This window comes from Argopecten irradians, chromosome 15, assembly GCF_041381155.1.
Source record: "Argopecten irradians isolate NY chromosome 15, Ai_NY, whole genome shotgun sequence".
Taxonomy (NCBI): domain Eukaryota; kingdom Metazoa; phylum Mollusca; class Bivalvia; order Pectinida; family Pectinidae; genus Argopecten; species Argopecten irradians.
In genome coordinates, this window is record NC_091148.1 from 19,061,224 (window position 1) to 19,078,269 (window position 17,046).

A 17,046-nucleotide genomic window follows, 5' to 3' on the forward strand; every position below is an offset into this window, starting at 1 on the left:
TTTGAATGTATACAATAATTTAAGTAAGCTCTTTGGTATATGTGTGTGTTTGTGTGTGTAAAAGTATAAATGTGAATGTCATGTAAAATTGATACAAATGAAATACTTTTGTTTTTGTATTTATGATGTTAAATTAATTTTCTTTGTCTGTATTGTCTGTTAAAATGAAAATGATTTCAAAAAAAAAAAAAATATATATATATATATAAATCCAATAAAACGTCGAGGCATGAGAGAAAAATACTCTTTCATACGTGGATATGGAGGATAGGGATATTCTACCCTCGGGATCACAAAATGATGCAAAATCTTTTATACCCATATATGAAAGAGTTTGATATTCATCATCGACTGCATTCAAGAAAGATTGAAGAACATCCCCTGGTCTTTTTTGCAGTACTGTTAGCTGAAGACATCTTCGGCGGCATGCTTCAGTGATATAGCACTATAAAAAGGGCAATAGTTCCACTATACAAGACACAACACGAATATACCGCAGTCTCCCAAAACACGCACCTCGTACAACATACACGCAACACTACGCATACATGGGAGGCCGTCCTTACATGACCATAGCTGTTAATAGGACGTTAATGAATCAAACAAACAAACAAACAAGCTGAAGACATGCAGTTTCTAGAGAGTCCATTGCATTTGGTAGGGTGCAAGAGTCTTTCTGAAACTACAGACAATTCACTCAAGACAAGTAAGACATCTCTTAGGAAATGCATGTAGTAGAGCAGTGACTAGACTTTTAGGTGTCTGAGGATAAGCTTGGCTCGTCCCTGCACATCAGCTGATCCTTTCCTGCTTTCAACAATGTTTCAAAATGATTTACAATCACATTGTATGATATAAACAGAACCTCAAGTGATTTACTCACATGTGGCATCCATCTGGTCCCTTCCAGGTTCACTGGCCGCAACATCTTTTCCTCCATGGCTTCTGCAATCATCTTCAGTTCCCTCGTTACCTTAGCTGAGTAATGATAATGTTTATGCAAATTCAGAAGAACTGATTTCAGATCAGAGAACATCTTAGCATCTCTAGTTTTCATTTCATCTAATGCGTCCTATTCTGGCCCTGCAGGTAGGGCGTTAGAGTTGTACCTGTTGCCCCTATTGCATGATCGTAAAGGCGACTAAATTTAGGTTATTATCTTTTCTCTTCTTATGTTTCCTAATGTCTCACTTTTGGCCTTGAGTTGAGCGTTCGCCCCTTTGGGTGTCTTTTTCACTCTACGCCGGTTACACAAGTCCGATAGCAACGAGTCTCTGATTGGTCATGCGGCCGTCATGCGGCCGTCATTGTGACCCAATCACAAACCGCCTTACATAAAGTCAATGTTTTGACAGGATTTGAGAGATGCTCCGGCAATAGAGCATCGTACCGTTCTGCAGTTTTAGAACAATTTGGTTTTAGAACGAAGGACGCTAAGGCAGCTACATGTCGTATATATGTTATGTCGATTTTTTTTTATAAGCATGGCAATACATCAAACATGAACACACACTTAGTTAGAAAACACAACATCGGCAACGTGCGTACTGACATCACATATGCTCAACTCAAGTCCAAGTTGGACAAGTTCCGACCGCAAGTACTGCCAAAAAATCCCAATGCCAGACGACGATATCAGAGATATTTAAAAAAAAAAATTACCCTATAAATAACTGTAAATCCAAAAAAGTTATACAGGCAATTGGGTTTTTGATTGCAGTTGACATGCGTCCATACTTCATTGTTGAAAACAACAGTGGAAAGTTAGAAAGTGTTAAAGCCCCATTATGTTTTGGGGTGAAAAAATATCGTCATAAAGTACCAAACTTTGCTGAATAGTAGAGCATATATCCTTATGAAAATATCCGGTAATAAAATATACCCAACATTTCTGTGTTTTCCAAAAACAATAGAAAATCCCTCTTCGGAGAGGGGAAATCCGTAGTTCCGCCCCAGAGCTAAAAAATCTAGTACGCATGCGTAGGCACATAAATTGTGGAATTTTCCTAACAAACTTCAACATCATGCATACTCGCCAAATACGTGTCAGCGAATCGAACACACATTCAAACAACGACAATTTAGCGGTCAAGTTGCTCGATCGCTAGCACGTTACGAACCCACGCATTCCACGCGTGGACCTACAAATACATGTTGTACATGTATATATATATGTACTATATAAAACTAGGCTAAAACTGTTCAAAAAGTTTTTGTTCTTGAATGGAAAGCAATCAATTAACAAAATTATAATTACAATGGTATTTGCTGATCTTTTGTATTCTGTTGTCATGAATGTGATAGAGTGAGAGAAAACACAACCAACGCGTTTGAATACCATTGATCAACTGACTATTTAATAAAACTGCGTATAACGTCACAATCGTTGTGACGTCATTTAAGTACATGTCGCATAACGTCGCGCCAATTACGTTGGCGCCAAATACACAATATCCTGGGGCCTCGCGAATATTATGTTCACAGTAATATATATAATAAGTATGTAAATAAACAATATTTAAAAGTAAAAAGTGGAATTAAAGTCTTTCACATCAATTATATATATATACTTAGACATTATTTATTAATTAGAGTTTAATAAATTAGTATTTATGTCGTGCGTATTTAACTTTTACACCAGTTCTTAATGTTTTCCTTCGCTTTTATCTTTGCCACTCGTGGTATTCTGTTCACGTCTCTGCATGGTCCATCGTTCTCGTCTCCACTAGACTCATCGTTGGCGTCTCTGTCGTCTTCCTGACGGACTTCCAAAGGGTATAACTTGATAATCGGTCGATTTGTGATACCAGAACTTGTGCGTATTACTGCAGATCGCACAAGATTGTCTCTACCATATACTAAATCCTCCACAACAGCAATTTTCCACGTCGTCCTTGGTGAATCATCGTGAACCTGAACTATATCTCCTACTTTGATAACTTGACTATTGCTGCCTGAAGCACGGTGAAATTCCCGCAAAGAAGTTAAGTATTCCTGGCGCCACCGCTTCCAAAAATGTTCTATTAACTGGAATCGTCTGTCCATCTCTTTATTTAGAATTCTGTGGGTATCCATGTCGAAAAAGTTGTCGTTTTCATCTTCTGTGTCTTGCAAAGGGTAAAGTACTGAGTTAATCCTTCTTCCGTACAATAAGTGTGATGGGGTTAATGGTGACAGTTCTGTAACGTCTGCACCGATGTATGTGAGCGGTCGGTCGTTGAGTATAGCTTCGATCTCTGTAATAACTGTCATTAACAAGTCGTAATTCACATATGCACGTCCGAGGACTTTTCGTAGACAATTCTTAGTAAGACCAATGAGTCTTTCCCAAAAATCCGCCGTACCATGGTGCTCTCTTTGGAATAAATTTCCATGTTGTTCCATAATTATTAAGAGATTGGTGTACAAGTGTCGATTCCGTAAGTTTCCTTATTTCTTCTGCGGCGCTAACAAATGTTGTTCCGTTGTCTGAAATCATAACTCGTGGTAAGGATTTCCTGCTAATGAAACGACGGAAAGCCATGAGAAATGTTTCCTCTGTTAAATCCTGAACGATTTCCAAGTGTACTGCACGTGTATTAGCGCATGTAAATAGACATACATATACTTTCTTGTCCCGTCCATTGTGTTTCACATGTATTGCACCGGTAAAATCTACGCCAGTAACAGTGAATGGTGCAGCGTCCGACATCCTGTCCTTGGGAAGTGGAGGTGGATCTGGTGACGAGTATGCTTTACCCGATACTTTCTTACATGGTACACATTTCCGCAAAGTATTTCCAACAACATTTCGTATTGATGGAATCCAATACTTTTGTCGTAATAACGTTATTGTAGTACCTTTGTTCGCATGCATGTTTCGTCTATGCGTGTCCATAATCAGAAGCCTTGTAAACGAATGTTTCCCGGAAACCAAATATGGAAATCGTGTGTCAAACGGTATTGGGGCGTTATTGATACGTCCTCCACATCGTACAAGACCATCATCATCTAAATAAAGTCGAAGCTGGCGAATGAGATGATGGCTTTTATTCGATTTCAGACTTTCTAGAACATCATGATAGCTGTTGTTTTGTACGACTCTAATCCAAATAATTGACGCTTTGTTCAATTCATCTGGAGATAAAATTCCGGATTTCCGATCCTCTGCTTTTCTTCTACAGTTATAAAGGAATCGTTTGACATAGGCAGTAACCCGTAAGAGCCTGGAGTATGAGTTAAAATCTGGTTATGTCGATAACACTACATCCGATATCTGTATTAAGAGTTTGCGTACTGTCATTGTTGTTTGTGACATCAGAATCCACTGTTGTGAGGACGATCGATTCGTTCCTATTCCACTGTGGCCAGTGAGTTTGATTGGTAATCCAACTTGGACCGTTTATCCATTTGGTACTCTTACCAAAGTTTGTAGCTGATATTCCTCTTGACAAAAGATCCGCAGGATTATCATTTGTTGGGCAATACCTCCAGGTAAATTCTTGTGTGAGGTCTTTTATTTCCTCAACTCTCTTTCCAATGAAAGGTTTCATCTTTTTGGAAGAATGTAGCCAGTTAAGGACAATCTGACTATCGCTCCAATAGAATACATCCGAACACTGCAGATTTGTCAATATGTGCTTTGCCATTCTAACTCCAACTGTGGTATAGTCACGGGATTCAATGGTGCTACACGGTTTTTCGCCATCACTAATTGCGACTGATTTCCACTGGTTATGTATGCGCATGCACCGTACGCTTTCTTGCTGGCGTCTACAAACACGTGAAGTACCGTACCTATGCTTTCTGTGTCTTCTGGTAAGTCTTTGAAATAATATCTCGGAATTTCAGTTGTTGAGACTTTCCTCAAATCGTAACTTAGTTCCATCCATTGACACCGGATATCCTCTGGTAATATCTCGTCCCAATCGAACTTCCTCCTCCATATTTCCTGCATCAGTATCTTGCCGCGTACTGTCACCGGGCTGATAATCCCAAGTGGATCGAAAATCTTTGATGACTGGCTAAGTATTTCTCGCTTGGTAAGTAACGTTTCATCGACATCAGAAATCGGCTTTTGTACGTATGTAATCGTGTCTTTGTTGCTATCCCATCGTAATCCGAGAACTTTTACTTGCTTGTCCTTGTCAAGCACGTCTTTTGACTTGGCTAGTTCGTTCAACGAATCACAGTTTGAAGCCCAAGAACGTAAGTTAAACCCTCCGTTGAGCATTAATGATCGTGCAGAATGAAAGTATTCGAGTAAATCCTCTTCTCTTTCAAAACTTGATAAGACGTTGTCAACGTATATATCATCCTTGATGATATCTGTAACGTCACTTTTGTGATCTTCTAAATGTCGTAGCAACGTGGCGTTCAGTATGAAGGGTGAGCAGGTCGCTCCAAACAATACAGCCTTAAACCTGTAGGTTATTAAATCCGATGAAGGATCAGAGGGATCTTTGAGCCAGTAAAATCTTGTTACATCTCTGTCTTCTTCCTCTAGCTCTATCTGCAGAAAGGCTTTCTCAATGTCTGCGGAGACGGCAAATTTTTTGCGTCGGAATTTCAGAAGTATTGATGTAATATCATTTAGCAAAGGCGGGTCGTTCCGTAAACAATCATTCAAACTTGGCTTATCTTTCGACTGTTGGCAACTGCAATCGTAGACAATCCGTATTGGTGTTGTTGACGAGTCCTTTTTTACTGGGTGATGAGGTATATAGTGCACCTTACCGCTTGTAATTTGATCGTTCTCTACTTTTTCCACAAAACCTCTCTGTTCCTGTTCATATATTATCGATGCATAATGCTTCAACATAACTGGGTCCTTGCTCAATCTGTTTATGACACTTTCCGTTCTCCGGCGAGCAACTTCTTTGTTAGTGGGAAGTGGTGAATGGTCATCTCGCCACGGTAATTTGGCGATATATTTATTTCCGCGAAACTCTATACACGACTGTTTGTAGTTTTCAAGATACGTGCAGCTTTCATCTTCGGTTTTGTCATCTTTTTTCTGTATGCCAAAGCGATTCCACCTTCCAAAATTTCTCTAATTCGCATTCGTCTTTTTTATGTGATACTAGCACGTTCATAACTGACATGTTCTGTCGCTGATTTAGAGATGAAGTTCCTTGGTATGGTCCGGATAACAAATATCCTATTTTCGATTTTACAGCAATAGGTCCTTTACCTCTCACGACTTTGTCTTGAACAATGTCCCAGTAATGGTCAGCTCCTATGAGAAGTGATACCTCAAACGTTTCGTCAGCTGAAACGGGGTGAGCTAATTTCAAACCTTTTAGGTGTGGTAATTTTGCAATGTGCTTCCTATTGGAATTAAGCGGTACTGCTATTGTCGGTACAACTAAAACCTTGACCGGTATTTTCTCCCGTGTATTGGTTTGTAGGTAACCGTTCCAGAGCTGAGATGACGCACCTTGTCTCCGACTTGACCGAATCCCGATATATTAATTGTCTCTTTCCCGGTGGTTTCCATTTGTAATTTATCTGCCAATTCTTGTGTATCGAACATATACATGTACGTATACACGAGGTATTTTTAACTATGCAAATCAACCCGTTCTATTTTAAGAATTCTTTACTAATTGATTATTGCGTAATTATCTTCATTGGAAAGAAACCAAATGACGAACCTTTCATAAGGGATGTTAATGTATATTTTAGCGAAGTTTGGTGAAAGCATAATGGGACTTTAACAGACGGGGAAAATCGCGTGACATCAAAAGGCCTCCCTTTCTTGTGAAAACGTAGACAAACTTGTGTTCTTAAAAAAATGGTCATTCTAGACGATTTGCAGTAAAATTTTGATTTTTGAATTCAATAAACTTGGATGTTGAACAGTTTACACTGAGTTCATTGCCTTTTTCATCTCTTATCAGTTTTACATGTACCGAACAGAAAAAAAAACTGAACCGTACACTCTATACCGCAATACGTACCGAGCCGTGAAATATCTGTACTGTATCACCCCTATCACTGAAGCATGCCGCCGAAGACACCAAGCAACACACTCCACCCGGTCACATTATACTGACAACGGGCGAACCAGTCGTCCCACTCCCTGTGTGCTGAGCGCTAAACAGGAGCAGAAACTACCACTTTTATAGACTTTGGTGTGTCTCGGCCAGGGGACAGAACCCAGAGCCTTCCTTACAGGGGCGAACGCTCAACTCAAGGCCAAAAGTGAGGCGGTACCAAGGGAGGCATTAGGAAAGATAAAGTCAGTTGGGAAGAAAAGAAAAGATCCTAAATTTAGTCGTTTTCTACTATCATGTAATAGGGGCAGCAGGTACAATTCAAACGCCCTACCTGCAGGGCCAGGGATGTAAAAGCTCCCTTTTCAACTGCCTTTCTAATACCATGCTCTATTACCTCAACAGGATAACATTAAGCCTTAAGATATTGTTGTTACTGACCAAGTCTAATATCTTGTATTTTCTTCTCACTAACAATTGTAATAATCCTTGAGGCGAGGTTAAAAAGAATACACTTTAGTATGTTTTCTGTGATTAGAATAAAAATTCTGGTAATTTTGTTCACCTGTTGCTTTACAATACAAGTCCGTAGTAATTATACCAGCTTCATTTGTTTGAACTAAAACATCTAAAAATGGCATCGAAATTTCACTATACACCATTGTATAACAAATTGATGGATGGAGATCATTCAACATACGGAATAAAATATCTATATCCTTGTCTGGTGGTCATATGATAACAAATTCACTAAAAGTACTTCCGAACTTAGCTTCAATTTTAGAATAAAGAGTTTCCTCTAAGTATCCCAAAACCAAAGTTGCATACGTAGGTGTTACTTTAGTACCCATTACAGTGCCTTTAATATGTTGGAAAAACCCTCATCAAAATAAAAAGCATTACGTTTCAAAACAATTTGTAAAGCTTTAAGTATGAATTCATTACTAAAGCGAGAATCGATGCTTCCTCGTTTTTTGTTCAACCAATATTAAACCGCCTCATTACCTAGGCCATGAGGAATATTAGCATAAAGACTCATTAAGTCGGAAGAAACAAGTTTACAATTGTGTTGAGTTTGCCGAGGTAAACGAGATAGGAAGTCAAAATCGTCTTTGATATAACAGTTAAGGTTTTAAAATAAGATCTAGAAAATGACTTAAACGTTGAGTAGCACTATTTGGTCCACCAACTATGGGTCTTACTTTTCAAATCATCAACCTCAAAATAAATATCATACTGTTCTTAGATAGCCTTTCCTATTATACCACTTTTATGAATTTTAGGAAGACCACAGAGAAAAAAAAACTAGTGTACAAATTTAAAAAGATAATCTTTCTCTTCTTCATGCAAGCAAGTATCATATCTTTGTATAAGATCATTGATAATTTTTTCGAGTTTCTGTATCAAAATCGTCTCCTGTTATATCAAAATCTGTATCATTTAACATACTAAGTATATGTTCACAATAAAAATCTTTGTGTATCACAACTACTGCACTACCTTTATCCGCCTATTTAATAAAAAAAGAAGAATCTTTTTGCAAAGATTCAATAGCACATTTCTGTTTGAAACTTAATTTACTTTAAATTTGTTTCTGGTTATTTTCTAAAAGAAACTTTTTCAAGCTATCGATAACATCTTCTAAATATCTATCTGAACTCTGATTTGTTATAAAATAAATTACCTGTTTCAATCATGCAGCTCACAAAATGTATCACATAGTCTAAGTTTTGTACAAAATTTTACAATATCTGTCGTAAATTCCTCGTTACTACATTTAGTTGGAGTTGGACAAAACTTTAGACCCTTTGCCAATAAACTTATTTCAACTTTGGATAATTTTCTTTTAGATGAATTCATTATTTTTGGAAGAGTTCTTTCTGTCTTACTTGCTTGCAGTTTGTTGTCCCTTTCCCGTAATTCTTTCTTTTTGTTACACCGTATTTGTTTAGAATTTGAGTGTCTTAAAATGATTCTCATTAACACTTTGTCCAATGAATATTGTTCCAGATCTTCTATCCATACTTGCAATTGGTGTATCCGAGGTTGAATACTTGACTCCAGATCTTGTGATGGCTTTATCTTTGGCGGCACGATGGAGTTTGGTTCGCATGTTGCATTTTTTTGGTGTTGTTGCCGAAGGTGTTACCTGTTTCAGTGTCGATCGAGGTGGTGTCCGAACGACAGTGGCATAAGATGGTAATGGTGAAGACATTCCAGCATCGGGTTTTATGTGTTTGTTTGATTAATTAACGTCTGATTATCAGCTATGGTCATGTAAGGACGGCCTCCCATGTATGCGGTGTGTTGCGTGTATACATTCGGTTGTGTATTAGTTCTTTGATCTTGTGTTCTGTTTAATTTTTGGTGGTTTCCGGCCGTTCTTTTTTCTTTATTCAAGAATCTGAGAGACCTTTGTTCTTCAGTTTTGCATTCTGTCTTCCATTGTTGTTGCAGAATTTCCGATATTTTCGGTTCTGAAGACTTTTCTGTGATTAATTTCATCTTGGTTTCATCAGCGGCGTCAAATTTTCTCCTCGCTCTGTCAACCATAATTTTAATTTCAGCCTGAAAATTTTGAATGGTCATTTCTTTTCACATTTCACGATCCTCTTCTACTTCCCCTCGTATTTCTTTTGGTCGAAATTTTCTTGGAAGGATCGGGCTTTCTCTCTCCAACCACTCGTTATACAAATCGATTGTGTTTCTCAATTTAAGAAAGTTCCAGAAAGTTTGCTTTCTTTCATTCAACCTTCGTCGCCATTGTTGTATTAGATCTTTCTGCAATTTACGGGCACTTGTATTCATCCAATCTTCATCGGGAATAAATATCTCCGAGTCGGGAATGGATTATGGTTCTTCGATCGCATTAGTACTGATATTTAGCGAAATATCGGACAAATTCAAAACGTCATTCCCTTTTAAACTTTTCTTTTTTCAATACTTCGAGAATCTCTTTTAGCGTAAAGTTAATAGAAGCCAACTTACTTGATATTCCGTCGCATGTTTCCATTGTGATATCCAAATTTGTTCTTTAATGTCGTTGTATCCTCCACGTGTGTATTATAAACCCAGAAAAAAATTCGTGTCCATGTAGAGTTGAATATATAAAAAATAAAACTCAACATTTCTTTCATTCAACTTTTGTCGCCATTGATGTATTAGAGATTTCCGCAATTTACAGGCTCTTGTAATCATCCAATCTTCATCGGAAATAAATATCTCCGAGTCGGGAGTGGATTGTGGTTCTTATATATAGATATATATACATCTCCGTATCAGTAATTGTAGATAACATTAGATAACAAATGGATTAAGATGTACAAGGATTTTGAGAAAATAGATTTACATAAAAATAATATAGAAAAATTGGAGATATCATAAACGTTTAGATGACGTAATATATTGATTTTACTTTAGATGAAATAAATTGTTTTTACATCTACAGGTAAATCAATATCACCAGAAGTGAGTAAATATGTACTTATAAAACCAACTTCGGTATGAATATCATTAATCAAATTTCTTAGATCTGTATAATTTGGACAGTAAAAAAAGAAATGGGTAGAGTCTTCAGTGTGATAGCCACATAAGCATGATGGATCAAGAATTAGGTGATCAGTAAACTTATCATTGTTAAGATCACTAGCATTATTCCTTAGTTGACAAAGTATGATATTTAATTTTCTAGGGTTACAATTTAAGAAAGTAGGAGTAGTAAGTAGAGGAACACGATTTGCATTATTCAATTTTCTTTTAAATATACCTAAAGATGGCGCTAAAGTTATATCGGTATCAAGTGAGGTCCATATTCGCATGACATCAGGAAATTAGCTATTACCGAAAAGATTTGTTGTAAAACGAGAAATATTAAAGATTCTATGGTGCCTCAGATTGTGAAGTGGAACATCATTATTAATAAATGGTTTAACTTTGTCATATAAGTAAATAGGTGTCATATGATTTAATATTGTGTTCATCAAAATGAATTTATGTTTGTAATGTCGAGTAGATAGAAGTTCCAAACCTGTTTCATAATAAAATTTATGATGAAATGTTCCACTTCGCAATCCTGTAATTAATTTCAGTGCTTCAATTTGAACAGATTCAAGAAGTTATAGATTCACAAATAGTACAGTTACTCCAGACAGTATCGGCAAACTCTAATATGGGTCTTTCATATGAACAACATAGTTGTTAATAGGACGTTATTAATTAAAACAATCGAAGACAATTATTCAGGGATTCGACGCATTGATGTTTTCAATATCACTGTAAAATTTACTTGTCTAATTATTTTGTTATTCAAAGTTTTCTCATCTTTATTTTAATTCCTCCCTAAAGACACATTTTTGCCAAACCAGAAATCTTTATAGCTATAAGAAGATCGTGTATAAGGAAAAACAAGGCAAAATCTTTATACACAGTATATAACGTTACATATCCATCTGCCGTTTGAAGATAAATATAGTCATACTATCCAACATTTATGCAATTATTCATCTGTAATGTCATATCACATTTAAAAAATACAGTTTTCATTAAAAGAAGACCGCTGATTGATTAACAACGACATAGTCATTCAGATCCCCCGCCAATGGAGATATCAAAGCTGAAGTAAGTTTGATTGTGGAGACTTATATGTATAAAAAAAAACAGGAAAAAGGAAGTTGAGCTAAAGAAAGATGGAGTATAATTCAAGTAGAGAGGGGCTGCAATTGTTGAATCAGGTATACAGCCTTGACATTTGTTGGCGATAATTTTCCCGTTTTTTTTTTAAATATTTTACTCCACGCAGTATTAAATTCAAGGTCTGTGTTGTCTAATGTCTTAAGATACATATATCATTCAAATTTGACCGCAGTTTTAAATTCGTATTTTCTTTCATCCACCAAATAACACTGCCACGAATATAATCCAAATGTTTTTCTTTCTTTTCTGGTAAGGGCAGATACAGCAAGGTGAATAGTTTTATGAATGTGAAGCATATAGGTGAAAAACTATTAACCTGTTTATAACTAGTACAATGACAGTGTCATAAAGGGCCCCACATGTGGCACCATTTATTTGTACCTTATAATTGTAATAGGGTTATATAGATATCTTCAGTTCATACTAATAATTGGTTTCATAAAATTGCATGCACTGAGACTCGTAGAAGATTATTACAAGGATGTTAATTTCTTCAAATCATGTTAAATTACAATAGACTAGTTAAAGATGCTCCACCGCCGACAGAGCATAAATGATATTCATCATTTGAACAATAATTGGCGTTTAATCGTGTACATATATGCCTAATTAGCACAAAAAATAACATCAGATAATTTAGTTCGCCTTTGGTGCATGCGCAATCATTACTTCATTCCATATAGGATATAGTGCCACGGAATTTTTTCGGGATGCATTTAATTATTTTTCATATTTTGAACTTGAAGTAAAATGAGAAGCTCAAACTTTTCAATGGTGGTAATGGTGTAAAGTAAGTAACTTTTGTAACTGAAGAAAAATACAAAATCGTTTGCTCCTGTTTTTGATAGTGAAAAAATACCATTTGTCAGCGGTGGAGCATCTTTAAGGTGACAATGTATTTGCATGTCAAACATGGGACAAAAACTGAATAACAATTAGAAAGGAATCATAAACAACATTAACATAAAAAACTGTCTCAATTAGATGAATAATTTTATCAAGTTTGGCAATCCTACATCAATGCATGTCAAAGATCAGACCAAGGGCCACAACTTGTAAATATTGTATTAGGTGACCTAAAAGAAAAACTGTCTTCTTAAAATGTTTAATACCAACAAGTTTGGTGATCCTACATCAGTCATTTTCAAAGATATAGCCAAAAAAATTTTTTTACCAAGGGCCATATCTCTGTAAATATTGTGTCAGGTGACCTACCGGTAATTTTCCCATGTGACAAATTGTCTTCTTAATATGTGTATATTCCATCAAGATTTATGAACCTACCTTATTATAAATATTGTGGCAGATGACCTAATTTTCCAATGTCACAAATTGTCGTCCCAAGAAGTGTAATTCCACCAAGTTTAGTATTCATGTTTTAATTAGTTCTCAAGATGTAACACTTTAAATAAATTGTGGATGGACAGACAGTCAGACAGACAGACACATTGATTACTATAGGGTACCATGTACCTGAACATGATCCTAAAGATCCATCCCTGTCCACACCACATGATGGTCAGTGTAAGGGACAGGGAACACAGATGTAGAAGCAGTTTCCATGTTAGTGTAAATCACATCCAAAATTCCACCAAGTGTATGTGTTGGTGAATGTACAAGTTGTTGCAGGTTATGTCCATCCATAATTTCTTTCAATTTAGGCTGTTGGAGAGTTTGATCTATATTGAAGTCACCAGTTACAATTGTTCTTAGTGTGGCAATTGGTAATTTACTCAACAGATGTTCAATTGAAGAAAGGAAAGTATTTTGTGACTGGAATGGTGTTTTGTAGAGTACCACTACAAGAAACTCATGTCCTTGTATCTGTATGATGGATGCCAGATATTCCAATTGCTCAGTTATGCACTGAATTTGCAATGTCTCTTTGTGAGAACAGGAATCTTTTATCAACATTGCAAACCCATGTTGTGAATTCTTCAGGAGGACATCATATCCTGGAATTAAATAGTGTGAAGCTAGTGCCTCTGTTCTAGTATGGGTTTCAGTGAGGCACAAGACTGTCAAAGTTTGAAGAGAATTATGTGCCAACAGATCTGTGTAGTGTCGAGGTAGTGAACGAATGTTAAGATGACCAATTTTTGCTAGATGATCAGAAATAGTGAGAGGATTCCTCCATGTGAAAGATGAGTCTGATTTCATTCGTTCCACTTCATGTTTTGCTGCTTCATTAACTGTGACTTTGGATGGTGCAAAGTCCACAAGTTTAAGTGATGCTCTTGATGGACATCGACTTAATAAAGTGTATGTTAAGCCTTGAGGGATTGGTGTTCTGTTGCTAAGCCGTGACAAATCACCAATGACATACGGATATGTACTTCCTTGCGATTTATTGACTGTTAATCCAAAGGCTTACATTCCTGGATATTATTTTTTTCCACTGGTATCTGGGCTTTACGTGACAACTGAAATCTGGCTGTTACTGCCTTTACTGGAACACAATGAGATAAATGAGGAGGACTTTGCTTCCTTGCTTGTATCCCACATTGGGTGTTGTCAAATTTGACATATATTGTACCGTCAAGTGGACAAGCAGGGTTAATGTCAAAATCAACAATTGTTCCTGTTTTACCATTTACAAGTTTGTCTGCAATGTCTATATTTTTGGTGTGTATCCATCTGCAACCAATACAAAAAGAAAGCTGTTGTGTCAATCCTCCTGTATCATGTATATTTTGGCTGGTAACAGAAATATCAGATGATTGTGTGTAGAGGTCTTTCTTGCTGTCAGATGCAACAATAGTGATAACTGGTTGATTGAGGTCCTTCAGTTTCTTTTCATTGAGTTTTTGAGCCTGGGCATTAGTTTAAAATAAATACATGGGATCATTTGGAAAAGTGGAAATGTCTGTATACTGTAGCTGATTAAGAGATTCCAAGTCATCAGATGTCAGAGCACCAACTCTCATTCTCGAAAGAATTTCAGCAAAATTTGAATCAGATCGTTGTCGAACTATTTCTGTTAGCTCGTGAAGTTCAAAATGTTGATTCCACAATGACTTGGTGCAGAAGACTTCATAACCATCTGCCATGTCGGCAAAAACGTGTCTGTCACCAACAGGGTTTAACTGGAGAAGGTCACCGACTGCTAGTATTGACTCACAGGCGAAGGGAACATCTGGTTTTTCAAAGATTTCTTGTAGTTAATTGGAAAGATGAAGCAGTGATTTTGAACCCAACATCGAAATTTCAGCAATTATGACGAGTTGTAATTGTTGATAAAAAACTCTTTGACTGTTTAACCTTTCTGCAGAAGTCTTCTTTTGAGCAGTTTTCTGATTTGTATCTCTAATTGGAAGTGAGAACGCAGAATGTAAGTTGTTCCATCAATGTTTGTTGCTGCTTTTCCTATTGTTGCTGTGATGAGAACAGTTGGCTTATCGGGGTCTTCAATAGGATCACGCAATGGTCTAGTTGCACACTGGTATAAAGCATTAACAGTGTGAGATTTACCCACACCAGCCCCTCCACTTAGAAATAGATAAAAGGGTTTTGGTGATATGTGTGAGTAAGTTGAAACACGGGTGTCTGTTGCCCATTGATGAATGAAATCAAATATACATTTTTGCTTATCATTCAGGGAGTTCACGAGGTTGCAATACTCATCATCTGTTAAAACTGAAGGTGTTATGTCAATGGTAAAGGAAACATTAGGTTTTTGCCTTGAAGGTCTAGGTGTAGTAGGTTGAGCTGGAAGGTTTTCAGGATCAATATAGGAATAATTGGGATCTAATTCTGTGTTTGTAGTATTTTCTCTGTCATGTTCTACCTCAGAGGCTATCTGACCCCAGATTTCAGTTGGGAGTGTCAGATGGATCAAAATTGTCAAGGATTTCTTCAACATCCTTAAAGTATTTCTCAAATGATGTAATCGAAGGCAAAATTGAAACTTTGACAGCTTTGTACTTCAGCTCATATGATTCATTCAATAGAAGCTCATCCTCTGATCTCCAAGGATGGTAGAGCAGAAGTAAACGGTGATAGTATTGTTCAGGATCTTTCAATTTTGACACATTGTGGTACCGTATTATACACTGATTCTTCCTTTTTACCATTTTACCCAAATTGTTTTGAAGAGTTATGACCGGTGAAGTTACTTCCTCATTAACTTCTGATTCCTCCTCTTCATCTTTGGAGACTTTGTTTGTGTAATTTGAAGCAAAGAAGGCAAGGCATCTGCTTTCAAGAGAGGTAGGTCTAGATGCATATTTGTCAAGGATGCTTGGCAAATAAATATTCTCATCATCTTCTTTCATGGTTTGTATCACAGACAAAGGTTTGAGCAATCTAGTGCGATTTTCTTTGAAGTCTGTTGGGACAAAGTTTACGAGGAGATTAGATTTCCTCAATGGAATTGACAGTATACGAGCCACTGCTTCATGCTCTGAGACTTCTCTTGCTTTAAGCAATACATTACCAATATACTGAAGTTGTTCCCGTATTGGTTTATCTGCAGCTTCTTTTGCAGCTTTCTTCATTAATTCGCTCATGCTTCTTTCTGGCTTGCACATGTATGAAGTCAAGTAAGCAAAGCAGGCCCAGATGTTTGTTATGTATTGAATGTCCATGTTTGATTTGTTTGTTATGTATTGAATGTCCATGTTTGATTTCAATGCTCTGAGCAACACAGGATTATAGTTATTGACAAATATTTCATTTGTAGTGCGTTTCATGACAATGTTGGTACGTTTCTGTGATAGTTTTAGGTTTTCATGATATGTAGCTTTGTCAATACCACACTGTTGTAGATGATTATCTAAGTCAATGGGATGATTTGGGTCCATGTTTGTTAAAGCTAAGTAGATTTTCTGAAGATTTTCGGTAGCTTGTTTTTTGTTTTGTGGACTATCATCTGTTGTATCTGGGCGTGCAATCAATGTTTCATCTGAAGGTGGACGTGGATAGAAGAAACTGCATGGTCGATCCTTCTTCTTTTTGCAGGTTCTGAAAAGAAATTAGAACAAATGTAAATTAAGTGAATGGTCATGGCTAATAGCTGATTAATGTTATAGAAAATCAAGTTTGAAGATACCAAGGAGTCAATCAGGAAGTCATAAATCAAAGGCCATACAACATCATGACCAAACTGAAAGGAGACAATAACATAAACAGTGGTCTACAACATGTACAAAGCTATTAAATATAGAATATCACGGATCTTCTGCTCTGGAATTTGTTAGAGGAATTACCTCAGATATTGAAGCTTTTTAAAGGTTTATTTGGTCTTAAACTTTAAACCTCGGTTCTGGCTGGTATTGTATCCGAGCATTACTGATGTGCATTCTAGTTGCACTTGTTGTTAGGTACGGGTAGATCTCGAGGGTGCTACTCATTGTTGAAGTGACCAGAAGATGAATAG

General features: G+C 36.7%; 2 protein-coding genes and 1 pseudogene across 4 annotated transcripts in view; all 3 read right to left on the minus strand.

Annotated features, from left to right (window-relative positions):
* LOC138309095 (uncharacterized) overlaps positions 1–964 on the minus strand; it is a 206,746-nt gene extending 205,782 nt beyond the window's left edge. For 2 of the 3 annotated variants that reach the window (XM_069250234.1, XM_069250232.1), the window contains exon 1: positions 884–964. In XM_069250234.1, the coding sequence (XP_069106335.1) occupies positions 884–955 (72 nt within the window). In that variant the 5' untranslated portion in view covers positions 956–964. The remainder of the gene's footprint in view (positions 1–883) is intronic. The other variant, XM_069250235.1, reaches the window with a different exon arrangement.
* Positions 965–2,625: 1,661 nt separating this feature from the next.
* Positions 2,626–3,384, minus strand: LOC138308652 (uncharacterized). Its single transcript, XM_069249691.1, has one exon. It carries the CDS (start codon positions 3,382–3,384, stop codon positions 2,626–2,628), a length of 759 nt encoding a protein of 252 aa, XP_069105792.1.
* Positions 3,385–4,609: 1,225 nt separating this feature from the next.
* LOC138308653 (uncharacterized) lies at positions 4,610–6,685 on the minus strand (annotated as a pseudogene).
* Between the last annotated feature and the right edge of the window lie 10,361 nt (positions 6,686–17,046).